A 26,703-nucleotide genomic window follows, 5' to 3' on the forward strand; every position below is an offset into this window, starting at 1 on the left:
TAATATTGGGGGATGCCTTGATAGGCGAGGTGCATAGCCGTGACCAGTAGCTGGGAGAGAGGAGAGTCAGATGTGGGCATAGCCACCCCTTGGGAGGAGTAATAAAGGGGTACATGTGAAGAAAGATGTTAGGGTAGGATGCCCAAAGCAGGAGAAAGAGGTGGTGTTTGGAGGATGTTTGGGAAAGGAAGTGATGAAGACGTCAGGGATGGAGGAAGTGATTGGGTGTAAGGTGCAAAGAGTGTGTTAAGCATTACGGTGAGAGAATGGCAGGGTGGACACAGAGGGAACAAGTTTAATATTTTTAATGTTTTCAGAAAATATATTGGTTACATGTTAGAATGTTAATGCAATCCTGGCCTAATAAATGGACTTTTGCACAAAAATCATTGGAGTCCGGAGTGTGACTGCCTCACAATACTTTCTCTCAAATCTAGTTTGACTCTTAATTGGCCCTGCTTCAATTGTATCTGGCTTATACACATCTATTTCTAAAATGTGTTTGTTTAATTTGGAAAAAGAACGGTGCCTCTGAGTGGAAAATAGCCACAAATGCATTTTTTTCTAGTTATGGGATAAACCGGTGGAGTTTGCAACCCTCACGCAGGTAACGGCATACTGGTCAATTCATCATTCTTAAAGATGGAAATGGCAGCAGTCTGCAAAAAGTGCTCTAATGCAGAGACGTTTTAAGGCATGGGCAAATTGAACAATTATCCAGGGTCCCCACCTTCCAAGGGCCTCCCTGTGAAAATGAACTGTCTCGCTACCTCACTTTTTTCTACTTTTGTATCTTTACTTTAAACATATGATAGAATAATGTTACACAATACATGGTCTGAATTTGAGAAAATTAGGTAATAAAATTAACAGTTGGTCCAAAAGGGGTCCCTATAATATTACTTGCCTTCGGGCCTTAAAACCCTTAAGGTGACACTGCTCTTCTGATTTGTAACTATTACCTTAGTGAGTTGTGGGTTTGATTACATTGTTGTCGAGATCTAAAGAAATAAAAGATTTTGGGTCTGGAAGCAAATATTAAGCGCAATATATAAAGCGAGAGGCTGCATGTTTTAAGGCATTTGGTTGTTCTATGCGTGCAGGGGAAACAGAGGGTTAGTCAATTATATTAAAAAATGGTAAGCTTATGAATTCACTTTTAGGATATCCTTCATAATCTATTCCTTTGTGTTTAATTTTGAAACGGAGATTGCTTGTTTGTAGTTTTCACACAACAAAGAATCTGCCCTTTGACTATTGCTTTAATTGTCTTTGTGAGACATTAAATGTTCATCATGTTTTGGTTGCACGTTTCCTACAAAATATTGAATGAAATCTAATAGAGTAAAACATAAAACCAGGAGGTGGTGTGTCCGTGTGTACTCACATGTTTCAGGATTACTGTTTACCCTAAAGCCCTTGCCGGAACTTTTTTTTTTATTGCATTTTAGTTGATTTCTTTTTATTTGGGAGTCCACCACTTTCAAAGTGATTTTGATGTACTTTGTGGAGATTCGTGCGGTCCATTGTATATTTCTTGCCAAACACATTATACTGAAAAATAATTCTCTGTTAAAACATTGCTTTGTTATGATTGTCGTTTTGCTGATAGGTCACTCTCATTTAATTCACTGCTATATCATAATTGTCCTACGCAAATTGTTAAATGTGCTCAGGCGTACTATCCTTTTGGCTAATAGATACAATTGAGCAGGAGGTTAAAGAGGTGCGCAACCTGCCTTGTCTCATCCTTTCGAGACCAAGCCAGATGCGAAAACAGGTCACAGAAATTACAGCGTCCAATAAGCAAAGGCCGTGCAGGAACCAATCTCTCTCTGTGCGCGAAGGAGCCAATGGAGGCTCCGCTTATATCTCAAGTTCGTACACCCGGCTGGCAGCCAGGAGTTGTGCTGAGAGGTAGCAGTGAGCAGCTTCTGCTTGCTAGGGCCGCCCCCTCCCTTCCCATTGCAGAGAAGGGAAAGAGAAAGGGAAGAGGGCAGAGCTGGGATTGCTCGCATCAGCAGCTACAGCAGCACTGCCCTGGGACACTGAGGAGTCTACCAGCACTAGGAGCCACATCTGGAATCACTGCCCCCAGCGCCAGCCAGAGAAGCGCACTGGGAGAAGATGGCAGGTATCCTAGCTTGGTTTTGGAACGAGAGGTTCTGGCTGCCGCACAATGTTACCTGGGCGGATCTAAAGAACACGGAGGAGTCTTCCTTCCCGCAGGCGGAGGATCTTTACCTCGCTTTCCCCTTGGCATTCTGCATCTTCATGATCCGGCTAGTGTTTGAGAGGTAAGCCTGGATCTATGCACCGGGTAATGTGTTCTGTCAGACATACACTCCCTATTGCCAAACTGACATACACCAGAAGTCTTCCAGCATATCACAGGGGGACTGGTACATGGTTCGTAGAATGACAAATGACACATGCGACAGTTATTTTCCTCAAATATGGCACAGGCTGGGCCAAAGGTACCCCGTTAAAGAGTGTAAGTCATAATTTAAAAGGTGCAAAAAGTGTGCCACGCGAATGACCAATGTCAGCCACTGCCGCATGCTTTCTGTACACGAGACCAAGGTATGGATTGAAAACACGCCTACCATGCGCGTGTCACAACCAGTGCCGCATGCATTCTGTACACGAGGCCAAGGTATGCATTGAAAACGCACATGCTTCCCTGCTGGATCTCGCACATTGCTAGGCGCAGGCAGAGTTTTGGCAGCAGTCATCTCTTTAGCATACGAAGTGCCGGTTCCCTTTACAGTGTTCGGTCCAGATTACCCTGCTTCTGTTTGAAAGAAAGGCTGCTGAGGATGGTCATTACGAGAGGGTTTGTGGCTATACAGCGTGCTCTGCCTGTGCGGGCGGGGGGTGCTGTGGACAGCGCACAACTGCGAGCCTTCCTCAGGGTACGCGTTTCCCGAATCGTGTTCTTTGTCCTGTTACCTTTGTGAGAACAAGGTCCCTGCAGCAGTTGCGATCGCGTTGTTACACGCACTGAACAACCCGTGTCAAGATTGTCACTAGGAGGCGAAATTCCACTGACAATGACAGCGCAGCACCTGCGTTATGGTAGCGACTGAATATTGTAAGAATTACACACGCCCCCAAAAGTCCCATGTCCCTGGGAATAAGACATGCTCCTCACTTGCAGCCGAAGGGTCCCTTCAGGGTTTAAAAAAAGTACGCCGCACGGCATTTCCATGTTATGTGATTGCACGTTGCTACGTGAGTTTACTGTGTATTCAGGGGTTTAACCAAATCCCCTGCAACCTATGAGGCGCATGGGGCGCCTTTGGAAGGGATTCATTCAGTCTAAAGCCTAAAAATAGTGGTGAGATAAGGGAGTCGTTACGGGTCCTCACAAACTTCTGCAGGTGGGGCATTATTTTTCGTTAAACCTCTGTCTGTTTTCTAACTGATTCATGCACGATCAGTTAAAGCATAGAACATTTGTTTTGTTACTACTAGGTTCCCCGTTGTCATTCATTCTGGTTTTCATGCACGAGGGACTTAGAAGCTGCATAGCCTGCCAAATCGGAAACACACAGGTTCTTCCAGCCTAGTGGCCGGTAATTAAAATTTATGTGGCGTATTTAATTGAAATAAGAAATTCGTCATACATTCCTTGTGCTCTAACGTCCAGTGAAATGGCCAACTCCAAATGTTGCACGCATTTTTATCGTAAAAGCAATATACTGGCATTATTTTATAAAGATGGTGGATGATGCATTTTAGAGTGTATTGAAATGAAACTGAAGCACACCTCCACCGAGTGCCGGTGTTCTCAAAAACTTGATCTGAGCTCTGAAACTGGAAAAGAATGAATGAGCTACAAGCCAATTGAACTGTACCTTTTTGAAGTTATATAGTAATGAATACGGAAAGGAAGCGCATGCCTTTTTGCCACTTTCTACAGGCACCATGTCAGTTATTGTTTGGCTTTGATAAATTGGGTTAAATGAAAATTCAATAATCTTGCTCAAATTTTAAGGTTGACCAGTCAGACTAAATTAAAGTAGAGCAGTGTCCTATCAGTTCTATTCCCACTCTGTTGTGCTATTTGTTTCGATGGGTATAAAGGGCTCGCTGGGCTGCTTCGCAGAGTCCCATCCATAGCTGTCGAGAAGGTTTATTTAAGGTTCCTTCGTAGCTAGGCTAATGCAACAAAGACGTCCCTTGAGAAAACACCGGCGGTGTTATGTGTAACAACAGAACGAAACAATCATATATTTGAGAAAAAAATTGAAGGGCCAAAACCAGAATTGTTAAAAAAATACAAGCTTTTACTAAGCAACATATTTAAAAAATAGTAAAATAGGACAAAGACCAAAAGTTGTGGCAAAAATGAATTTGATGAAAATGTGAACATGGACCAGTAACGTAGTGTATTTGGCTTAAGCATCATCCAGGGTGCTGCAGTGCACTGAGATTTTCACTGAAGGGGAATTATTTGCCTCATCAAAGGTACTTCAAACAGTCAAGAAAAGCTTCTACACATCGGAATAAATTATTTTTGCTTCTTTGATGTGAATATTGTTGAAAAGTTTCAAATAATTTTTTAAGTTGTTGCAATGTTCTGACACATCAGGATACCATCCACATTGCTTAACCGTCTTGAAAATGTTTTAGAGTCACCCCCCAGCCAGACAGCTCTGCTTTTTTCCCCAAGCACCTCACAGGTCAGCAGAGAATTATTCCAGGACAACAGGATTCCTCTTAGAGTGACAGTTCCTTTTAGGTCCAAACAATGGGTCTTCAGGAAATGGGTTCCGGCACACAATTCACTTGGTTTGGGTTCTCTGTGGTTAGCATCTCTCGCTGCATTCAGGACTTTTGCATTTTCCCAGCATGCACTCATTGGAACAGGCTCTTTCCAACCGGCAATTGTCCCAGCAGAGTCCGTTACATCCATCCATTTGAACCAGGTTAGAATCAGGGCCATCAGTAACCTGGAATGCTATTTGTACATGTAGAATGAAGTAAGGGATAGATGCAGCCATCCTCCGGTATTGCTCCACAAGGGAGGAGGTCTTTTTTTTTTAGGAGAGCAGGGACGTCTATGCCTTGTCTCCTATGTTCTGTGTAAATGCTGAAGTACGGGCACATAAGAGACCAACTATTAATTAGTGAGTGACCATAATCCTAGGAGTAAAGTATTGCCAAACTTCCCATGGTGCATTTTACTCCAGAACAATGTATTTCCTGGATCTAATGACACCAAAATCAGAGTATGCTTTGTGTACCAAAAGCCGAGATGGGAGGGAACACGGTCCAATGCTTCTGTGTTTCTCTACTGACCCCCAAATCCACCCCCTGCCCAACACATCTGTTAAAAGTGTCTTTTGAAGCCTAGACTCGTCAGTGGTTTGGGAATGCTGTGCCCGTGAACCAAGTGTGATGGTCTCTAGTCGGTCACAAGTCCCCATGTGGTACTCCCAAGACATCTCCCCTCCCTTGGTCCTGGCAATTGAAGCCTGGGCACACAAGTCTTCCAGGAAGACTGACAATGCTCTCATGATGTTGGCTGAAACTGGCTTTCCAGACAGAGGTGTAAATAAGGTGTGAAATGGCCTTTGGGAAAGTATCCACTGAACTTGGATTAGGAACAGAATGTCCCACGTATCAAAAGTGTGGGAAAGCACTAACCTTGTACTCTGGATGCAACAGAAGGAATGGACTCTTTCGCCTTTCTCTGCAGCTATCACTAATTTGTTCAAAATATACTATGTTGGACAATAGTAGAAACAGAGAAATGGGAACGGGACTAGAAAAAACAGAGACAATGGATATAATCACTGTGCCTTATCACACTGATATGCTCGGATATCTGCAGGTCAGAATGGGTCTCTAGAGGCAAAACAAGATATCTTGACAATCGGCAACGAATGATCTGCATTTAAGTTTAAAAGTGAATGGATATGCCCTAAAGACACCATGTATAACCGGCCGTTTGTATTCTCACTATGAAACTGACCAACCTGAAACTGAAGCACAATCAATCAATCAATCACTTATAGAGCATGGCAAATCACCCGTGAGGGTCTCAAAGCACTGGAGCTGTAAGCTGCTCTATGGAGGAATGATCATTCAACAACAAAATAAAAGTGACTTCGTAAGTGCTCGAAATCCTCCTTCTCTGTTGGCAAGATAACCACCATAAGTTTCTACAAATACACCTTCACCTTCTGATACAGGTTGACTTGAATCAAATGTGTAACTATAAATAATTAACTTTTATTACTACTCTGCAATACCTATTCTCTGCAATGTAGTGTCACTTACTAAATACCACTCATGCTTTAATGCACATTCAGGCTGTACCCACTCTCTGTGAACACCTCTAGTATCTCCACCCATGGCAAAAGCTTGCTACACGTGGATTTGATGAAGAGCACCCAAACATATGCCGAATCATTGTTCATAAGACCTGGCTCCAGATCTGCCTCGTGACAAAAGTCACAATTCTTAAATATGTATAGCAAATCTGATGTTCAGATGTGTTTTTTTGCCAAATTTTGGAGAATATTTTGGTTTTGATTGCATGCACCAACATTGAGATCCAATGTAATAGTGATGTTCATGCTGCAGAGACACGAGGCTTGCAGCAAAATAGTTGCAGTAGCTCAGTGCAGCAGCTAGCTGAAAGGGACAAATGAAGGATATAATTTATCTTACACCTCAATTCTCAAAACTGAATCATCTGCCTCGTAGTAGGCTATCCTATACTCATACTGCAGATTATGGGGAGTTGGTTATAAGCATTTTGAAAGTTTTCAATAACAGCCCAGCGTCTTCACTTAATAAAGTTAGTCAGACAATTGTGGGAGATGCTGTGAAAATGTAAAAATGTAGTATTTTACAGAATATGTGTGGCTGGACAAATGTGAAAGGTCTCAGCTCACACATCCCAGAGTTTCAAATAAAATGGGGGGGTACACACTAATTAGCTGAATTTCCTCCCATTATTCCTCTATTTTTTCCTTGATTCTTGCACTAAACGAGTGACGCAAGTTGAAACACACAGCAGGAAGAGATCCTTAAAAGTGGACGATCAAAAGGGAACTTCTTGGGAGAGAGCAAACACCGAGTCAACACCAGAGCAATTGTCTGTTGAGTTCTTCTGTGGTGCTCTTCTGGATCTCGCTCTTTAGGTGACAGTGAACAGTTGGATGGTTTGACTTATTAGGTCTGTGTAATGAAATTATTTAATCACAAACTATGCACTCTGCACATGTTGCATTTGGCTGACATATTTTCCAATAGGTGGCTACTACAGGAAATGAAGGTTTCATACAATGCATGATCTAAGAACAGAGTAAAACCAAAGGCTTCAACCCACTTAGATATCACTTAATGGTACAATGAGCCATCCCTGACTCTACTGGGTTATAGTAGGGCCTGCAGCTTCATTTCACCTTTCTCCCTTTGTCTGTACCACCTGAGGAAATTGGGCAAGAAGATACATGGTGCATTGCCATGGATGCTCCGCTTGACACCTATTCTCCAGGTGTCAGAGTACTTTACAGAGTGAAGTCCATTTTATAGTTACAGATAGAAAAGTCATACATGCAAATAATTGAACAGCAACAGAAGGGGTTTACAGAAGTATTTCCTTACCTTCAAAAAGGAGGCAACGATTGCTCAACCCTTCCCTGGAAGTGATGTCAATATCTTGAACTGCATCCCACCCAAGCTACCAACAAATCCACCCATGCCTCCTATAAAGGGATGCTGAAAATGCTACAATTCTAAAGACACTGCCCATCACAAATGTTATCACCTACCATTTTAACATTCTATCAGCTCTGCTAAGCAAGCCACTTCAGTATTCAATTTACTGTTCTATTTAAGAGGGTTACCAACCTCACCTCCCACTGCTCCCCACTTCCACCTATCCTGATTTCAACACCTGAGAAATTTCTAAAGAACTTGAGGAATTGGTAATATATATTTCAAGCTTCTGAAGGGTGATCAAGGTTCTGAATGACATGAGGTTTTTGGATAGGTATTTTGGGTTGTCTTGGTGGAGTGCTTTGTGGAAAATCTAGCCCAGCTTGAAGATTATATTTCAAGCCATTAGGGAGTGATAAATACAGGTGTGATGTACTCAGAGTAGTTGTGCCTGAGATCAGCTTTCCTGCAGCATTGAGTTTGCCTTAACATGAGAGAGGCACATTTTAAAAATATTTGATCATGTCCACAGTCCAGTCTTCAGGGAGCCAGGCAAACTTTTAACAGGAATGGAGGCATGCTGGATTTAGATAAGGAGAAATTCTATTTGAGTGGGTTCATTTTGAGGTGCTAACTCATTACCCAGGATTGGCTGTTTGATAGAACAGACGTTAGGTATGTGATGTCTTGTGGGAACTATACTTTGAGATAATGGTAGGTGTCATAAGCACACACTCAATTGATGAGATTGGTGTGACTGAGGACAGAACTGATAGGTTTGATGTAGAGGATGAAAAGTGTTGGTGAGGATATTACCCTAGGAACATGTCGTTCTATAGCCAGTTAGATTGATTGACAAAGTGTTGTTTATTTTAGTTTGTTGGTTACAAACCTTGAGAAAAGAGTAAAAAGAGCTAAGTATTTTCTTTGGATCTCTGACACTATATAATTGCAAGTAATATTGTTGTCACAAATATTGAAAAATAATGTTGCTTACTATAATATTGTGATCCTATATTTATAGTGGTAAGTACAAAAATATTGAAAAAAACATATTGTGGACACTATAATCAAAAATAGAGAAGGATACACTTAAAAAAAAAAAAAGTAGTAAATGTTAAATATTTTGGTATGTAATTTTAATATAATGTAAAGTAAATATATTTCATGAATAGTTAATACTGTATATGTATATAAATATATACTTATAAACACACACATATGTGTGTTTATATTTATAGAAATCTCTCTAAATAAATATGTGTGTGTGCATGTGTGTGTGTGTGTGTGTAAAGGCTATGGTCGAAACGCGTTGGTGGGGCCATACTTTGTAAAATAAATTCATATTGTAATTCAGGAGTGTCCGCCACATCCTTGTCATAGGAATGAAAGACTTTGATATACATATAAATACATATATATATATATATATATATATATACACACACACACACACAAACACACAGGGTGTAACATAATTAAAAAATATTTTTATTTTACGTTATTTGACTTTTTAAAATTCTAAATGTATCGATATGAACATATATATATTAATTCTAATAAATTAAGCATATTATTTAAATTAACATAAACTAAAATACATATTTTTAAACCTACATTAGAATGTAAATAGATATCTATTATATATATTATATATATATATCTGTACTTGTACATATATCACACACAATAAAACCTTAAAAATCTAAATCATATAAGGCAAAATATATTAATTATTGTCCACAATAAATACAATAATAAACATTGAAAAATCCACAAAACACATTTACAAAACATACTATAAACATTAGAATAAATTTGTATCATATTGTACCATAAAATAAATGTAAAAATAAAACAAATAATTGTAAATTAAAAAAATAAATAAACAATGCTATAAACTCTTAGCTATCATTATTAAAATGAATGGAGTCTAAGAAGAATAAATATAGTAGCCACACTCTGGTTTAGGGAGTATTGGGGAAAGTGAAGGACTTTGGAGGAGTAACATTTTCTATTCCTACTCAAGTCGGTGCAACAGTAGGGAAAGCGTTTGATGCCAGAGGGGTGAAATTTACTATTCCCACTCCAAACAGCGCTGCAGAAAGGAAATTGTCAAATTGCAAAGAGAATAATTTTAAGATTCCTACTGCAGTTTAAGTAAGAGTAGGGGAAGTACTTTACTTCAAACACATTATATTTTATTATTATTATATATATAAGTAACACCATAAACATATAAAAAAATATTGAACTCTTAATATAAAAATATTATTTCACCTAAATATATATATATATATGTATATATATATATATATATATATATAATTCACATAAATACTATGTATTACATTAATCAATTAAATAAAATATAATCAATTCACATAATTATTATTCAATAAATAATGAATTAACAAATAATTGCTATTCAAGTATTGAAAACTAACTTCTCACCTTATACCTCTACACATGTAGAAGCTTGCACCTAAAATATAGCTTAAAAAATAAGTATTCCATTATTTATATATTGAAAGTAAATGAAATAATGAATTAACAAGTAATAATTAACTGTTAATTAATTAAAATTTGATTAACTTTCCAACCAAGACCCCTACAAACCTAGCAGCCCACAACTAAAATATAATTCAAATAATTAAATATTTCATAAATTAAATATTTAAAATTGAAATAGATAATTAACAAATAATAATTAATAATACATTAATTATTGATTAAATAACTTCCCACCCTATACCCCTTCAAATATAGCATCCCACAGTAAAAGTATTAGTGAAATAAATCAGTATTACATATTTTACCTAATTAAAAATGAATGAAATATTTAACAATTATTAGTACATGATTAATTAAGCCATTAATAATTAACTTGACTACCCTAGACCCTATCAACCTAGCAGACTATAACTAAACCTAGAATCCCACAACTAAAGTATAAGCAAAATAGATAAGCATACCATAAGTCACGTACTTTAAATCAATAAAAAATTAATTAACAATTAATAATTAATTATTATTTAATTTACTTCCCACCTTATCCCCCTACAAACTAAACCCGCTATGACACTATAAATTACTTTAAAAAAAAAAATTTGAAAATCACTTGAAACTCCAAACTATATTTAAAAAAACTTTAACCTTTATTTAAACAATAGTGACACTTAAAATTAATATATCAACTAAAGCACATTCAAATAATTAAAAAACTATTTTTACCACAATAATATTGAAAACAATATTAAAACATTTATATTATTGCACACAGTATAACTTACCTAAAAAAGATAATTCTGTCAACAATATTTGTGCAGCATTATACTTGTGTATCACAGTATTTATTTTCCAATATTTCTGTCTCACAATATTTTTAATCTGATATTTTGTCCAAACACCTTTTCCCCCATCACCCTGCAATCCTTTAACTTGTAGAAGAGAGGAGATTGACCAGCTGTATGAAAGTATGGGGAGAAGTCTATAAAAGTGAGGTGGATGCATCCCCATTGTCTTGGAAGTGTAGTGCATCTTTGAGAGCATGACTCCCTCTGTACTTCGGCCTTCTCCGAAGCCTGAATGAATGGTGTTGATGTGACCATGCTCATATATATATGGTGGTTTAGTTGTGAGGCCACATAGCTCTTTATTACAGTGGTCGAGAAAGGGAGGGTGTCTACAGGATGAAAGCTGTTTAGGTTTAGTCAGTGTTGTTACTTGTCTTAGTTTCAGGCAATCTGTCAGTATAATCTCTTTTGATGACATATTGATGATTTTTGTCTAGTGCAAGGTTATAGAGGTTCTTATGTCTTTCATGACTGTCCAGGAATTAAAAGCCTGATTATGAGTTTAGTGGTCTGACTGCCAGACCGCCATAGTGTCAGCCGCCAAAAGACCACCATGTTGGCCGTGATATAGACAGCCGTATTATGAGTTACACAAAAGCCAGCCAAAAAACCTAACCCGCCAGTACTCTGGAGGGGGGGAAATAGGCGGTCCAACCAGCAGCACTGACAGCTCGTCAACCAACCACCGAACCCATTATGAGAACAAAGTCGCAGTGGCAGTCAGCCATGGTGGTCCGCCAGTGGTGGCCCAAGCCACGGCGGTTCACGGTCAACAAAGAAAAACACAACACCACATTGGATGGTTTTGAAAACAACGCAGCTGACACACATCGCCACACCTGACACACCTGCAAAGCATGCTATAAAACACACCCCTTCACACACTACAATCCTTTGCATCCACAACACCAAACACCGTAGCCAGAGCGCATCATCAAAAAAGATAAAACCATCCACATCCTCAACACACTTCTATCACATCTATTTATACCTCACTACTCAATTTACTCCCTGTCACCTGTTTGATTCCCACCATCTATCAGTTTTTTTAATATCACCACCATGTCACCCCAGAAAAATCCCAGTTTCACTGAAGATGAGTTAAGAGTCATGGTGGATGAAATCATTACATTAGAGCCACCTCTATTTTGAGCCTATGTCCAGCAGACTACTATCACCAGGAAAATTCAACATGGCAAAGGATAGTCAACAGAGTGAATGCTGTAGGCCCACCCTATGTGCAGAAGGGATGACATTGGGAAGAGGTGGAACAATCTCAGTGGGAAGGTCTGTTCCTCGGTATCCAGGTACCAGCTGCATGTCCAGAAGACTGGTGATGGGCACCCACCTCCTCCCTTACAATTCACATCCTAGGAGGAGAAGGTCTTGGCCACCCTGCATCCTAAAGGCTTGACAGGAATACCCGGGGGAGTGGAGTCGGTAAGTCACAAATACAAAATATCAGAAAAATGTATTGTCATACATGCTAATTGATCACCTTTTGTCAACTTCACTGTCAACCCACTCAACAGCCCAGTGTCCTCATGTCCATAAACCCCTGTCTGGCCTCCAACATGAGAACTAGACTTACCTGGGGCAACAACAACTCTGTATAGTGTGTGTAGCACAAGGATTGACCACTACAATTCCCAACAGGCACTGTTCCACCATTACAAAAAACCTGAACAGTGTATCCTACATAAACCTACTTTGTTAGTCAACTCCACATTGAAATGTACACACCATAGTGGTTGGCATCTGTATACTGTGTGGGCAGGACATGCACTGACAGAAATGCTGAGACCAGGAGGCACTGCTACTGTCACTCTACTCAGCCACCCCTGTGCCCTCTGCTTCAATGACCCTTCTCCCTCTACTGAGCCTTTGAACTGTACTCACCTGATAGGATGACAACTGTACCCTGTGTGGGTAGGACAGGCACTGACAGGAATGCTAAGGCCAGAAGGCAGTGCTACTGTCACCACACTCAGCCACCAAAGTGTCCTCAGCTCCAATGGCCCTTTTCCCTCTACTCAGCATTTGAACTGTACTCACCTGAGATGATGACATCTGTATACTGTGTGGGTACTTGGAGTAACATGACTGCAGATCTCAGGAGGGCCAGTCCCTGTAACTCCAATAACCAGGTCAGTGTCCATAAGTCATTGTGAGTCTGTTTATGAGCTCACAAATGAAGCATACCCACCTGGGAACGGCAAAGCTACAGATCAGGGTACACTCTGTTATGTGGCTAAACACCTAGATCCATCTTGAGCAGCTATGCCAAGATTAAAAAATTGTCGACAGGAAGGAAAGCTCAACCTGTGTGGCAAAATATTTTGAGACAGATCAAAGGCCCCAAGATGCATCATATGAATGGTAATGGCAGCAGACACATTCACATGATGACAACTATCACATATACAACAAGGTTCTGGGTCTGCCTCCATAACAGACAACTTGATCATAAAATTAGCTGTACCACATCCTGCCCAGCCACTGTTTCACCTCCATTGCTCGCAAAAAATGAGTCGATGACCATCCTTCCAAGTGCTAATAAACTCTGACATTCTGAAGCTTGTTGACTGAAATAGAATGGTATGTTACCCAAATGTCAGGTCAGTGTAAGTGATATCATGTGTACCTATCACATAAGGGAAATCTGCAAATACAATGTGTACATGGCCTTAGCCATATGTCACTGTTTACTGTTGGAGGTAGATGTCACAATACAAGCTTTAACATTGTATCTCTCACATCAACAGGTCAAACCCCCACAGTGAATACCAAGACCACTGAAGAGACTGCCACTATTCCTATGGATGACGACCCTCTGTGAGGACACCACTCCTGGATTTCTGGACGTTGAGGACGGCTGTGGCTCATCTGGGCAACCTGGTCAGATGACACCAGTGAGCCTCACCGTGAACACATCGACTCCTCCCAGCCCAGCTGCATGAACATCTCAGGCAGCCAGTCCAGGATCCTGAGTGACAGCAAAACACCTTCGACAATGATGGTCCTTTAACAAGTGGAACCAGTGGAAGGGGGTAGGGTGTGCTGAGGGTACAGGTACATAGGGGTAGGGTGCGTGGGAGGGATGGTGTGGGCCTGCGGCTTGTGGTAGCCGGGGATAGTCCTGACCAGGACACCATCAGCAAAGTTTTGGTAGCCTACCAACAATCCCAAGGCGTGATGGGCCAGGTACGTGCCGAACTCAGGGAGATGAAGCAGCTGCAGAGGGACTTCCCTTGTGAGTCTCTGGAAAAGTGTGAGGCCACCAACACCATCCTGGCCTCCCTAACATGGGTGTTCAGGGAGATCAGTAGTACCTTGATCTGGGGCCATGAGCAACACCAGACCCCTACCTTTTGGCCAAGCAACACCAGCCCCTTCAACATCTGTGGCAGCACCTGGAAGGGAAGCCCTGTCAGGGGAAGCACCCACCTCAGACACCCCTGCCTTTGTAATAGCAGAGCTCTCCACAAATGGGGACGTCCACCCAAGACTCAAGGAGGTGAGGATGGTAAGACATCAACCACTGCCAACAAGTGACCTGTTCTTGAAGGAACTCCTTTGTGTGCCACAGATTCACTCTGTTGACTGTTCTTTAACCGTTTTCCATGGTTGTAGGACACTGGACTTTGGACTTCAATTGTTGTTGCATCACAAATGTACCGTCCCCCAGACAACAGAGGAAAGGGATTTGTCAGCCTTTGTACCATAGAATATGCCAAGAAATGAGTATATCTTGTCAATAGCTAGAGCCTTACCACATACCAAAACCATCTATGCCAACTTAACATAAGCCATGGTACAGACAGAGGGAAGTACAACAGTCCCTGATCCTTTGTCCATGCTATTACAATGAGCTAGCATTTGATGGCACGACACAAACCTATGTCAGTGTTGTGGCACAGGCACTGTCTACTGCAATGAGGAGACACAAAGTACATACAGGATCATTGTCAACATAATGTGAAGGGATAATGCATGGTTTGCACTGGATGACATGTTGCAAGGCCACATGATCACACACATGAGATAACTGGACCGACTCAGTACATCAGACAAATATATTGTGCACTTCAGAATTCCATCCACCCACTGTCCAAGCTGCTTTGACACAGGACTCATACACCCCAAATCTGTGACCAACAGTACCTAGATCAATCCATGTCCACTTCGTGTGTCAGAACAGCAACAGCTACCTGACAATGTTAGAACTCTGAAATACCCACATGAGGATGGCATGGTGAAGACACCAGATACAACAAAATACAAGGAGCTTAGGCAGGAAAAAAAATACCTATGGCCCAAACCTCATATCAAACTTTAGTAGATCCACTTACAGTGCAATGAGACTGACACAAGCAAAGCAGAACATCAAAGTAGCAACATTTTCAAGTCTGACTTAGCAAGCAAACCTTGGCTGTATACTACATAGCATGAGATCCCTTATCTATTGGAAAAAAATACTCTACTTACCATATCCTGACCCGTACAGTTCCCCATAAAGTCACAGTAATCACATAACATTACATACTTGTACTCAAGTGAAGTAGTGGTTGATGAGATCGCCCCACAAGTCTTCACCTTCCTCATCATCATTGTCATCTTCACTTGACATTCCAGGATTCTCACCCGGTGGTACTGTTAGCTACCCCTCTTCTGGAATATAGGGAATATCTCTCCTCAGGGCAATGTTGTGGAGCATGCATCAGGCCACAATGACCTTACATACTTTTTCGGGTGAGTAGAGGAGGGCTCCACCTGTCTTGTCCAGACACCTAAATCTGGCCTTCAGGTGCCCAAAAGTGTCCTCCATGACACACCGTGTTCTTCCATGGGCATCATTGATGTGAACTTCCCCTGGTGTAGTTGAGTTCCTCGCCAGTGTCAACAACCATGGACAGTTTTGGTATGCAGAGTCCCCTTTAATGGAATGGGCCTTATGTGCCACTATGAGTACCTCCCATCTGAATTTGTGCAGCAGACATTGCATACAAACAAAGATGACCTATATGACTTACAAATCGACCAGGCCCTCTCTGTGTATAGTCGTGACATAATCTGTGAAATGGCACTGTTCCACATGATGAAGGCATCATTGACTGAACCAGATAACCGGCACAGACCTGCGAAATATAGAGGTCCGCCAAACAAACAACTTGGACATTGATAGAATGGAAGTTCTTCTGTTATAATATACTTGTTCAGTGCCATGTGGTGGAACCAAGGCAACATGTGTACCATCAGTGGCTCCTACCACATGTTGGATGTGTGCCAAACCTTAGAAGTCAGACTTCACATGTGCGAATTCCTCACGTCGAGGAAATAGGATGTAGCTGTCCAGGTGTTTTAACATTGCTGAAAGTACACCCTTCAATAAAAAACTGAACATAGCCAGGGACATCCCAGCAAATAGGGCCAATTTATTTTGGAAGGACCCTGTGGCCTGGAATTGCAAAACTGCCATGACTTGTGATTTGGGTGGTATGCTATTTGGATGGCGAATGGCAGGCATCAGATCTGGCTCCGACTGATGACAGAGATCCAAAATTGTTTGCTGATTCAGATGGTAGATCTTTTTTCCATGGCCTGAAGGTCTGGCACTGGACAGTAGACAAGATGATGTCTGATCCTTCCACTCCCTGGGTACCTATGTAGGACCAGTAATGAGTTTAGCCGTCACTCAATGTGTCCCTTGCTAGATACGTTAGGCATACCAATGACAAACTTTGACAAGGCATGTCATAAGTTGAGGACATGATACACAGTCACACCACCACTGTCAATGACATAGAAGCAACATGTTTCCCCCTTGCTTTGCCACAAATGTGCACACGTCATCTATCTGGACAGCAAGAATTTGTGCATAATACTTGCCACTCAACTGTAACTTTATGACCCAAGACTTAAATTACCTTGGGGGATTGTGGCTGGGCCACAAAGCAAGTTGCCATATGTGCCGGGCAATGTACCAAAATGGTGTCCAAATCGAATGACCCACATTATAGGACAATACATGCACTTAGCATTGGTATTAACAGCATTTTTGGAGTTGTAACACATTTTTCTTAGCCATATACTGCATTTCATGCCTCTAAAATGGCGACTGCCTGATATACTCCTCGGAACATTAAGAACCGCCCGTGACCACCGGCGGCAGTCGTCATGGCGGGAGGCTGTTGCTACCACAGCGGACACAGCCATAGGCTAATGTTGTTGCCCTTTGCGGTCACAGCCAATGGCTGTGTCCGTCGGAGGTAACGGCCATGAATGTGGCAGATGTGACTGCCAAGTTCTGAAGAATCACTCACTTGACTCCTGACACTGTTGCCAACAAGACATCCACAACCTGAATTGCTGTGTACCGCCTCTGGGAGCAACCATGCTACAGCCAACAGGTGATAGGGCTCCTGCCTGTTTTTGACTCATCCTAGTTTTGCTTTAATGAAATTGAAGTTAGTAGTTAATTTTGTACCTTCTGTATTTTGAGCATATGGATTCAAGGTTTTTACAGGAAGGTCCTTGGTAGCAAATACGTTCAATGGCTGTCAGCGATTTCTTTATATCAATATGTTTGTTGTATAATGAAGTAGAGGTTTTGAGTTTTTATCTCATAGTGCTTCACTGAGGAACAAATCTCCACATCCTCCATAGGGGTTGAAAAGAACATGGTCCCTTTAGTTTCTAGAGTTTTTTTTTTTTTTTTTAAATTAGGCTTTACAGGACCAGGGATACCTGCTTCCTGACAAATCTGACTCCTGTAAGCTATGGGCCTGACTACAAGTTTGGCGGTTGAAAAACCCAACAACCAGGGTTGAAAAACCCAACAACCAGACCTGTGGTGAGGAGACCCCTGTCGAGGTGGTGGTCTCCCCACTGGCCATATTACAACATTCCTACTGGATGTTGGTTCTGACCCGTCAGCCCAGTAGGAAAGGTGCAGCAGCATTGTTCCTGGCTCATAATTGATCCGGCGGCAATGCTGCTGCATGCAGTTTGCACCAGCACCCTTGAAATGCGCACTGGTTTCACCCCCATGAAAAGGCTGGTGAACAAGATTGTAATCAGCAGGATGGTTACCTGGCTGATTACAATCAGGACTACCAGAAGCTCATCAGAGATCCTGGCGGAGACAGTGGTAGATTGGCAGGTCTGCCTAACAACCTCATAATGTGGTGGTCGGACTGCAACAGCCACGCGGTCCGGCCGCCACTGCGAGGTTGGTAGTCTTCGGATTGCCAGCCTTATAATAAGGCCCTATGTCATTTTCATTGAAAGATTCAGATTTACCAGTGGAGAGATTTTAAGGACCCTTTGGAAACTTTAGATCCATTTTGTACCAATTACAGACCTGAATAAGTTATTTTTTTATTTTCTGTGTCATATAGATGAAGGCAACTAAGTATACATTGATGAAATGATCTGACCAACACTTAGATCCAATATGTATGTTTTCAATTAAACACTACGCAGTCCAAATCTGATCTAATATATGACCTTTCATATCTGTAGAACCAATAATCTTTTGTAAATTCATGGATGAAAGAAGTTCACAATATTCCTTTAACTTTCTCTCAGTTCAGTCACCTGCCTAGTGAATAAACTGTCCATTGATGATTAGTTTGATATAAAATAAAAGTGAACACCTTAGATCAAAAGAGAAAAGGTACTCAGGAGTTCTGGAGAGCGATAAGTAATTAAAATATAAATTACAATAAAGGGGGAGAGAGACACATAAAAGAACAGTCTATTCATATCTCTCATAAATGGAGAAAGTTCTGTGGGCACAAAGAGATGATGTTTCACAATAGTTGCTACTACACCACAACATTTACCCCCAGGTCTGTTTTGTTTAAAAGCATGTCAAAGTCAGGTTTATTCGCATAGTTAGTTAAAACCAGTGCCAGCTATAAAATCAATACACATACTTCCAGACAACCTAAACAAAGCAAAATAACCCTCATTATTTAACATAAAAGTGCTAGGAAATTATAGGAACAATCCAATCCTATAGATATTAACCTAGAAACATATTCACAAAAACTGAACTGTTAATGTGCGCTGAGACCTGTAAACAAAACACTCGATTTCAGCTTGTAAGGCACCAGAGCTTACTTTATACAACAAGGATCCTTAGATGGGCAATGTTATGAGCCAACTGAGTCCTTTCCTCCCTAGAGGCTGGTCCTTAAGTCCAGGCAAGATCAATTTGCCCGTTTAAGGTGCGTCTGAAGAACAATCTATATAAGTACTACTGGGGGATTGTTGTCTATTTTAAAACAAGGGGTTCTCTTACTAGCTCTACTACAAGGGACTAATAAAACCTTTCAAACGCTCAACTTTTCTTAAAATCCCCACAGCCCACTTTTCAAAATATCTGTTAATGACTACCCACTAGCATGATTGCACTGAATAGGAGCTCTTGGCTTAAACCTGACCTTGCTCAGTCTTTTTAGACATTTCTTTAAAAAACAGCATTAAAAACTTTACACCCCTACAGTCCACAGGAATTGAGGAACCACTTAGCCATGTGATCACTGCTTCTCTACATGAGTGAATGTTCAGTTTCCCAAAAATTTGTTTCAAGTATCTTTTCCTGTGTTCTGCTGGTGCCGAACACACACAAAAAACATGTTCTAGTGACTTTTGCTTGTACACGCAAAGATGACAAGATTGAGTTTGCGGCTAAAGTTTCCAGTCTCCATCATACAGATGTATCATACTGAAGCATGTACTGGTGTTTCAGAACTTGAGAAAACTGTATTGATAGGTATACCTGGGCTTGCAAAGTTTTATATGACAATATTATTGTTGAAGCATGCCGTCTTAGTGCAAGTGCATTTTCATCTGTTCAAAATGAGAAGAACCATGTTAAGGCATTGCTATGCGGTTGAACGCCGCTTTCCCCAAGCTTATGGCCCATGCCACTTGCAGGTCTAGTTCCTTGATTGCCTGATTTAAATGATGGCCCCATGATCCTTTTAGGTTGCTACACTGTTGCTCCTCAAATTCCACCCAGCATAGATTGCTGATGGAGCCAGCATTAGCAGCTCAAAGTTACCAACTTTGAATTAGGCACACTTGCGCTGGAATGCTTAACTATTCAACCCAAATTCTAAGCGTACCTGTGCTGGTGAAGCCGATTTTGGTATCTGAAACACTGCTTTATAGGCCTTTGTTTGAATTTGGTTAAAGGAGGCTAATTCCTTGCCCCGCATGATTTCTGCCCCATAAGTATTTGTTGGAATTTAGCGAGTCAACATTACCGACAGCGGACGGCTAACTGAAGGACAACTCCGCTTTTGCCTGAGAAGTGACAAGATGAGGTTCAAAAGTCATTTGATGATCCACTGTGAATGCCAGATACTTATATGAAGGCTCTACCTCCACCTGTTTTCCTTTAGCAAAGCAAGCGTATGACTTGGATTTTGAAACAAACAGCCAAACCACCTGTGTTTTATTCAAGTTTCAAAACCTTGCTCGTCCAGATAACTGGTTTGGGCGGTAATACTGCACTGTAAGCTGACTGGAGTTTGACTCAGTAAGACAATATCATCCACATATTTTAAACAATGTATTGCTTCAGAGGCCAGAGAGGGTAGATGGCTATTTTCTAGCAGAAGGGCACCAGCCAAGTCCTTAAGATATAAATTAAACAGCGTTGGAGCTAAGTCACATCCTTGTTTAAAGCCGTTTGTTGTGTGAACTTTGTTCGTAACTTGACCACTCTCTAATTTTTACTTGCACCCAGGGCCTGAATGTAATTCATTGATTGCTTTCAGTAGGCCACTTGGGAGACCCCAGTCTTCCAGTTTTTACCACAGTCGAGCTTGGGGGGGCACGGTCGAAGGCCTACTTGAGATCAATGAAACACGCAAATAGCAGACATTTCCTATGTTTCGCCTTCTTGGCTAGAAGGGATAGTGCTGTTAAGTTTGTTAGTGTCCCCATGCCAGCTCTAAATCCTGTCTGACTTCATGGTATGAACTGTTTATCTTCCCATCTGTTAAGTGGTGGAGAAGAAAGGATGCATAGAGCTTTGCTTCAAAGTCAATTAAAGCTGTAAGCTTGTAGTTTAGAGGAGAGGCGGGATTATCACTCTTGTAAATCAGATGGAAGATGATTCCCTTCCATGAGTCTCGCAGTCACATTGTGCGGTAAAGATCATTAATTCCTTTCAACAGTTTTAAGTCCACGATGATGTGGGTGTGCTCGTGTTTATTTGGAGGCATGCGAATTTCCAACTTCACTTCAAAGCCAAAGTTAGCTGGAGCCAGGCTTGTTTTGCATTTCCATGTGGCCAACAGGACTTTACTCTTGACCTCTTGAGCTGGTACTGAGTACATTGTGTGCATGTGCACATCCTAGGTGGCTGCATCAATACCTACATTAAGTTGTCTTGACTTTCTCAATGACAGCCCGTTCACCAGCTGCCAGAACATTTTATTATTCTGCAGTTTGCTGGACATGAGGAGCTTAGTCCACAAATCCTCTTGGTAGCACAGTTTTTCTCACTAGCCACTTTTCTTGTATTGCGATTTCATTTTATAGAGCCTGGATTTTTCTGGCTTCTTACCGAGTCGTAACTCCTTTACCACTTTTCTTGTTTCTTGTATAACTTGGACTTATAAGTTGCACAGCTCTCTCTTGTACCATGGTTGACTTTCATGACCTCCATTTTTATTTGCCCCATTTAGTGACAGTAAAGGTTGGTTATTTGTGGGAAATTTTGTCAGCAGAGAGTCACATAAATGCAACCAAGCCGTTTCCCGCTCGCCTGGTTCAGTTTCAAGTTTTTCCTGCCTTTCTAGATCACTCTTGACAACTTTGATGGATCCCGCACATCGATAAACCTCTCAGATCACTTTCTCTATTCCAGGGCCGTGCCATTTAGAGTTTTTTGTATTATGGGTTACTGGGCACCGAATCTGGTATTTGTTGAGCAAAACTGCTGTAATTCGAACTGAATCCGGATGGATTTCGGAAAGTGGACACTCTCTAAGTGGAAAAGTATTTGGTAGGAGGTGATTTGAGACAGAGCTACTTCACTAATTAACATGAAGTCAATTGTTGGACTTTGTTTGCCACTTAAGAAAGTAATTGAAGGGGGTGAAACCTCCTTTGAGTGGCCGGTCAGATGCCTCAGTCTGAGATGTTTAAACCTCTTTCCAAGATTCATTCTGCTATGTTTTGAACCCCCCTTTTGTGTTGGCTTTGCCTAGGTCTACATTAAATTCTCCAGAAATAATAAAAATTGCATGCTTGTACTTCTTCTGGAGAATGTAAATGATTTTAAAGAACATTAACATGGTTTCTCTTTTTTGAACTTTGTTGGGATTAATGTATAATTGATAAGCAGCAATACCATATAAGGGAAACATGCGTTCTTGGGCACCTGCTTGATTGGCAGCATCCAGCTAACTCCAAAGTCAGTTTGTTCAATGGCCCAGTTGTGTTTGGTGGAACAGAAGATTGAAAGACCACCTTTAGGGTGTTAGAATTTCAGAGACTTTGTTGCTGGATACCCAACTTAGCCTGTAATTTGGGTTGGCTCTGTGCGCCAAGTTTCCTGAGTCAAAATGATGTAGTAAATCTGGAGAAACACAGTTGCCTCCACATCTAGTAGTTGGTTCTCCAGTCAATGAGTGTTGCAAGAACAGATGTTTATGCTATCGTTCCCTGCTGCTAAACTGTGGGGTAAGTGGTGTCGGGACCAGTTATTGGCTTGACCCTTTAAAGGACAAAACTTGGTCTGATTGTTGAGAGGCGATGAGCCGACATACACTTGCTGGTTCAAGCACTGACGGAGTATACTTGAACACTTCACGATTGTTAGGTTTTCTAATCTACTCAGGATGTTGTCAATGCCTACCGCTCCTCTTAAGACTGAGCTCCTCGTAGTTTTTAATGGGAGCAGTGGGCTGGGTGTAGCGGGGAGGTTTGAGGAAAAGATGTCTTGATTTACCAAAATTTGGGCTAAAATTTCTGAGGAGGCCCAGGATGTTAATTTTGCCTCTCTATCACTTCTGTCAAGATGTGGTGTAAACTCCACCAACCGCAAGTCTGCAGACGTGATGCATGCTAGGGACTACATTTCATTTATGAGTTTGAAAATGGTTCGTCTGTTTAAGATGTAGAATTACCTCATCAAGTTATAATAGGGAATTAACAATAATGTGTTGTCTCCTGTGCCCCCTCTTGGTTGCTACTTCGCAGGGTGTTGATACCTTGAAAGAGCAGCCACTTTTAGTTGCTTGTCTTTGTCCGACCTAGAGTGTTGCACCGGCCCAGAGGCCCACATTAGAATTCTTGCTTGTTGAGGTTGATTATTCGTCCAACTTGATTCTGCAGTGAATGGAACATGGACCTGCTGGACTCTTTGGCCATCAGAGTGAAGGTTATAATACTCCTGCTCCAGAGGATGATTTTATGCTTCTTCCCGTTGAAGCTGACTGTCTCTCCAACTCATACATTCTTTTGGACTTCTTTTATTCAATGAATTATTTTGTGGATTCATATCCTTGGGTGCCAATATTGTAGTCTGATCTTTGGTGGTTCCCTTTGTTTTGGCTCTGTAATCCTCCTCTTGTTTTCCCATTTCCAAATTTGTAGCCGGTGGACTACCCATTGACCTAAAAACAGAATCGTGATTTTTTTTTAACTGGACAAAGTTTTTTTCACGCTCACTGGCCCAGATTTACGACAAAGTGGCACAGCAGGGTGCTGTGCCAAAAATAGCAGAGCCGCACTGTGCCACTTATGAAATGCAGGGATGCACCATGTTTACAGGAATACGGCACACCCCTGTGTTCTCCCCTGTGCTGAATTAAGTTGCCTGCTCCAACACTAGCTTCCTTGCACCACAGTGCAAGGGTGTCTGCGTTGAGGAGATGGATTGTTTATGTGCAGGAAGGTGGCCCTTCCTGCACATAAACAAACTACAATGGCGATTTGGCACTTCTGTTTGTGCTGCAAAATGCAGCATGCATAGTAGTACCAAAGCATCATTTTGAAATGATTGTTTATGTGTAGGAATATCCAGCTTTGAGCCACATTTGCCTTCTTTCTTTGTTGCCCCAACCAGCATTGTTGCTGATCCATAACGCCTGATGGAAGCATTCATCTTTAATAGACTGTGGGACAGACATAGTCGATGTCTTGTAGCCCCTGGAAGGGTCGCAAAGCTGGAGGTCCTATAAGGTGGGTCAAAGTAGTGTATTTGCATGTCCTGAGCACCAGCTTGAGCCCTAACTGAAGACATTGTGGCCTATCTTTCCCTGCTGTATGAACTGTGAGTGCTGATATCTTCTTGACCATCCCATAACAATGGTGATGAGCAGAGCAAACCCTCCTTGCTCTTCCTCGATTTGAGACATGCTTCAGGAATCTGACCACCCCCCCTCACCCACTGGAGGGGGACCTCCTAGTGCAGCTTCCTGCTCCAGGGGAAGCCGGGATTCCCAGGCTCCGACTACTAAAGAAGACATTCAGCTTTTGCCCACTGAATTCAGCAGGGATCTTACTTCACTCCTGCAAGATTTCACCAGGGCTCTCACTAACCATGATCACTCCTTATGTTATGTCAGACTGACTCTCACCTCACAAAAGTGGACTTGACAGTGGCAGACAATGCTCTTGAAAACATAGATAGAAAGTCTCACATAGAGAAGATGGAATGGAGGCAATCTGCACTCCACAACAAGATTGATGATCTTGAGAATCGCTTGAGATGTAATAGCATCTGGATCAGGTGACTTGCATAACTAGAGGCCCATGTCTAGGCTCTTTTGACGCATCTCTTAGAACTGCCTGATATGGAGCTGGTCCTCCTCAACAGCACTTATAGGGTGTTCTCTACATTTTAACAACAGAAGCTGGTGCCTGACACCGTTACCAAAGGGCACTATTTTTGCCTGAAACAAGAACCAATTGTATTTTGAGGTGATAACATCTATTTTTATCAAGACATATCTGCCAAAGCATTGGCTCACCTTAAAGACTTCAAGTACATCACACAGCATTTGCAGCACTACTAGATCTCCTATCACTAGGGCTACCCATGCTGCATCCACCTCACTTTCCAGGACAAGAGGATTGCCACCCGTAAGCCTCATGAGGCTTGCAACCCTCTTCTGATGCAGAACTCTCTCATGAGCCCTGAGACCTTACATTGGTGGATGGGTGGGGCGGTTGGCATTTCCAACCTTCACGACAGGTGAAGAATAAGGCACAAAAACAACAGCGACAAGCGGACAGAGATTGTCGCACACCTTCCTTGAATGAAGACACTCCGCCTTAGCCTCCTTCTTGGAGAAAGTGGGTCCATGGACACCCTGCCTTATTAGCAATCAGCTAACATGTTTTATACCTCCTGGGGTTCATGGGTTTTTCCAGGAGCCTGCCCCTTTCCTGTTGCACTGTACTGGTTTTTCACTACGACTCTTCATATTGATTCTTTCTAGTGTGAAGGTCTATTGACCTCCTTGACCGTCAGTGGCCGGGTTAACCACTAGATGCTCAAATCCCCATCTGTGTTACTGTTGTTATTGTCATTTAGTATTTGTTTGTTTTTATTGACACGTGCACCATGATCCGGTTTGATGACGTGGGGTGGGCAAACTATGAACACTACATTTTCTACATGGGTGGGGATCACTTACCTACATTTCCATGACTACTCTACAAATCACTTCCCTCAATGTACAAGTATTGACTACCTTGCTCAAACGCAGGGCACTGACTAATTGGCTGTGCCACAAAGAGGTAGACGTAGCACTCCTACAGGAGACGCATCTCCTCCAAATCGATACAAAACATCTCTACTCCTATTGGTACACTACAAAATTTTACTCATCCTATAATCGTAAGTTATTTGAGGTGGCTATTCCCCAACGACGAGACCTTTCCTTTAAATTGGACAGCACCTGCAGAGATCAGGAGGTTTGACAGGTGGGGCTGCATCGCATGTTTGGTTCTACCTGGATGACTATGGCTTCTGTATATGGCCCTACGGGGATAGGGAAGAGTTGTACTCTGACCTTTTCCCGAGGCAGTCTCACTTTGCATGGGGTGATGTAATAAAAGGAGGGGACTTTAATAGCTCACTGGACTCCCAACTTCACCCCTGACAGAGTGAACCTCAGACACCTACAGCTTTAACCCAGGGGATCCTAGATTTGGCTATCATAGACACCTGGTAACACTACCACCTTCAGGAGTGTGACTACATGTTTTAGTCTAACGTCCACAAGATATACTCTCAACTCAGTTATTTCTTGGTCTCCAAGTCCCTACTTACCAGGCTTATGGATACTAAAATAGACGTGTTGATCCTATCCGACCATGCCCCAGTGTGTTTAACATTGGGCTCAAAGTCCCACAGCGACCATTTCCAAGACCATAGGTCATCAATAAAGTCACACTTCCAAACTCAATCCTTTGTGACTGCACTCGCATTAAAGATGTCATTGAGTCCTTTAGGATGCTGTGAAAATGGCCTTCCAAGGAGAGCTTATTTCCCATACAACAACATTTGAACGAATGACTAAACTCTGAAAGCAGGAATTGAAAATACAGTTACAACAAGTGTAGGCGAGACACAGAAAGGGAGGCTCTCATAGGACCTTATGGGATTTGCAACAAGTCGGGGGCGAAC

General features: G+C 41.8%; 1 protein-coding gene across 2 annotated transcripts in view; it reads left to right on the forward strand.

Moving 5' to 3' along the window:
* Positions 1 to 1,870: 1,870 nt before the first annotated feature.
* Positions 1,871 to 26,703, forward strand: part of CERS6 (ceramide synthase 6) — a 958,460-nt gene continuing 933,627 nt past the window's right edge. The window contains exon 1 of one of the 2 annotated variants that reach the window (XM_069225278.1): positions 1,871 to 2,297. In XM_069225278.1, coding sequence (XP_069081379.1) covers positions 2,128 to 2,297 — 170 coding nt within the window. In that variant the 5' untranslated portion in view covers positions 1,871 to 2,127. The remainder of the gene's footprint in view (positions 2,298 to 26,703) is intronic. The other variant, XM_069225279.1, reaches the window with a different exon arrangement.

Source organism: Pleurodeles waltl, chromosome 3_1 (genome assembly GCF_031143425.1).
Source record: "Pleurodeles waltl isolate 20211129_DDA chromosome 3_1, aPleWal1.hap1.20221129, whole genome shotgun sequence".
Classification (NCBI taxonomy): Eukaryota; Metazoa; Chordata; class Amphibia; order Caudata; family Salamandridae; genus Pleurodeles; species Pleurodeles waltl.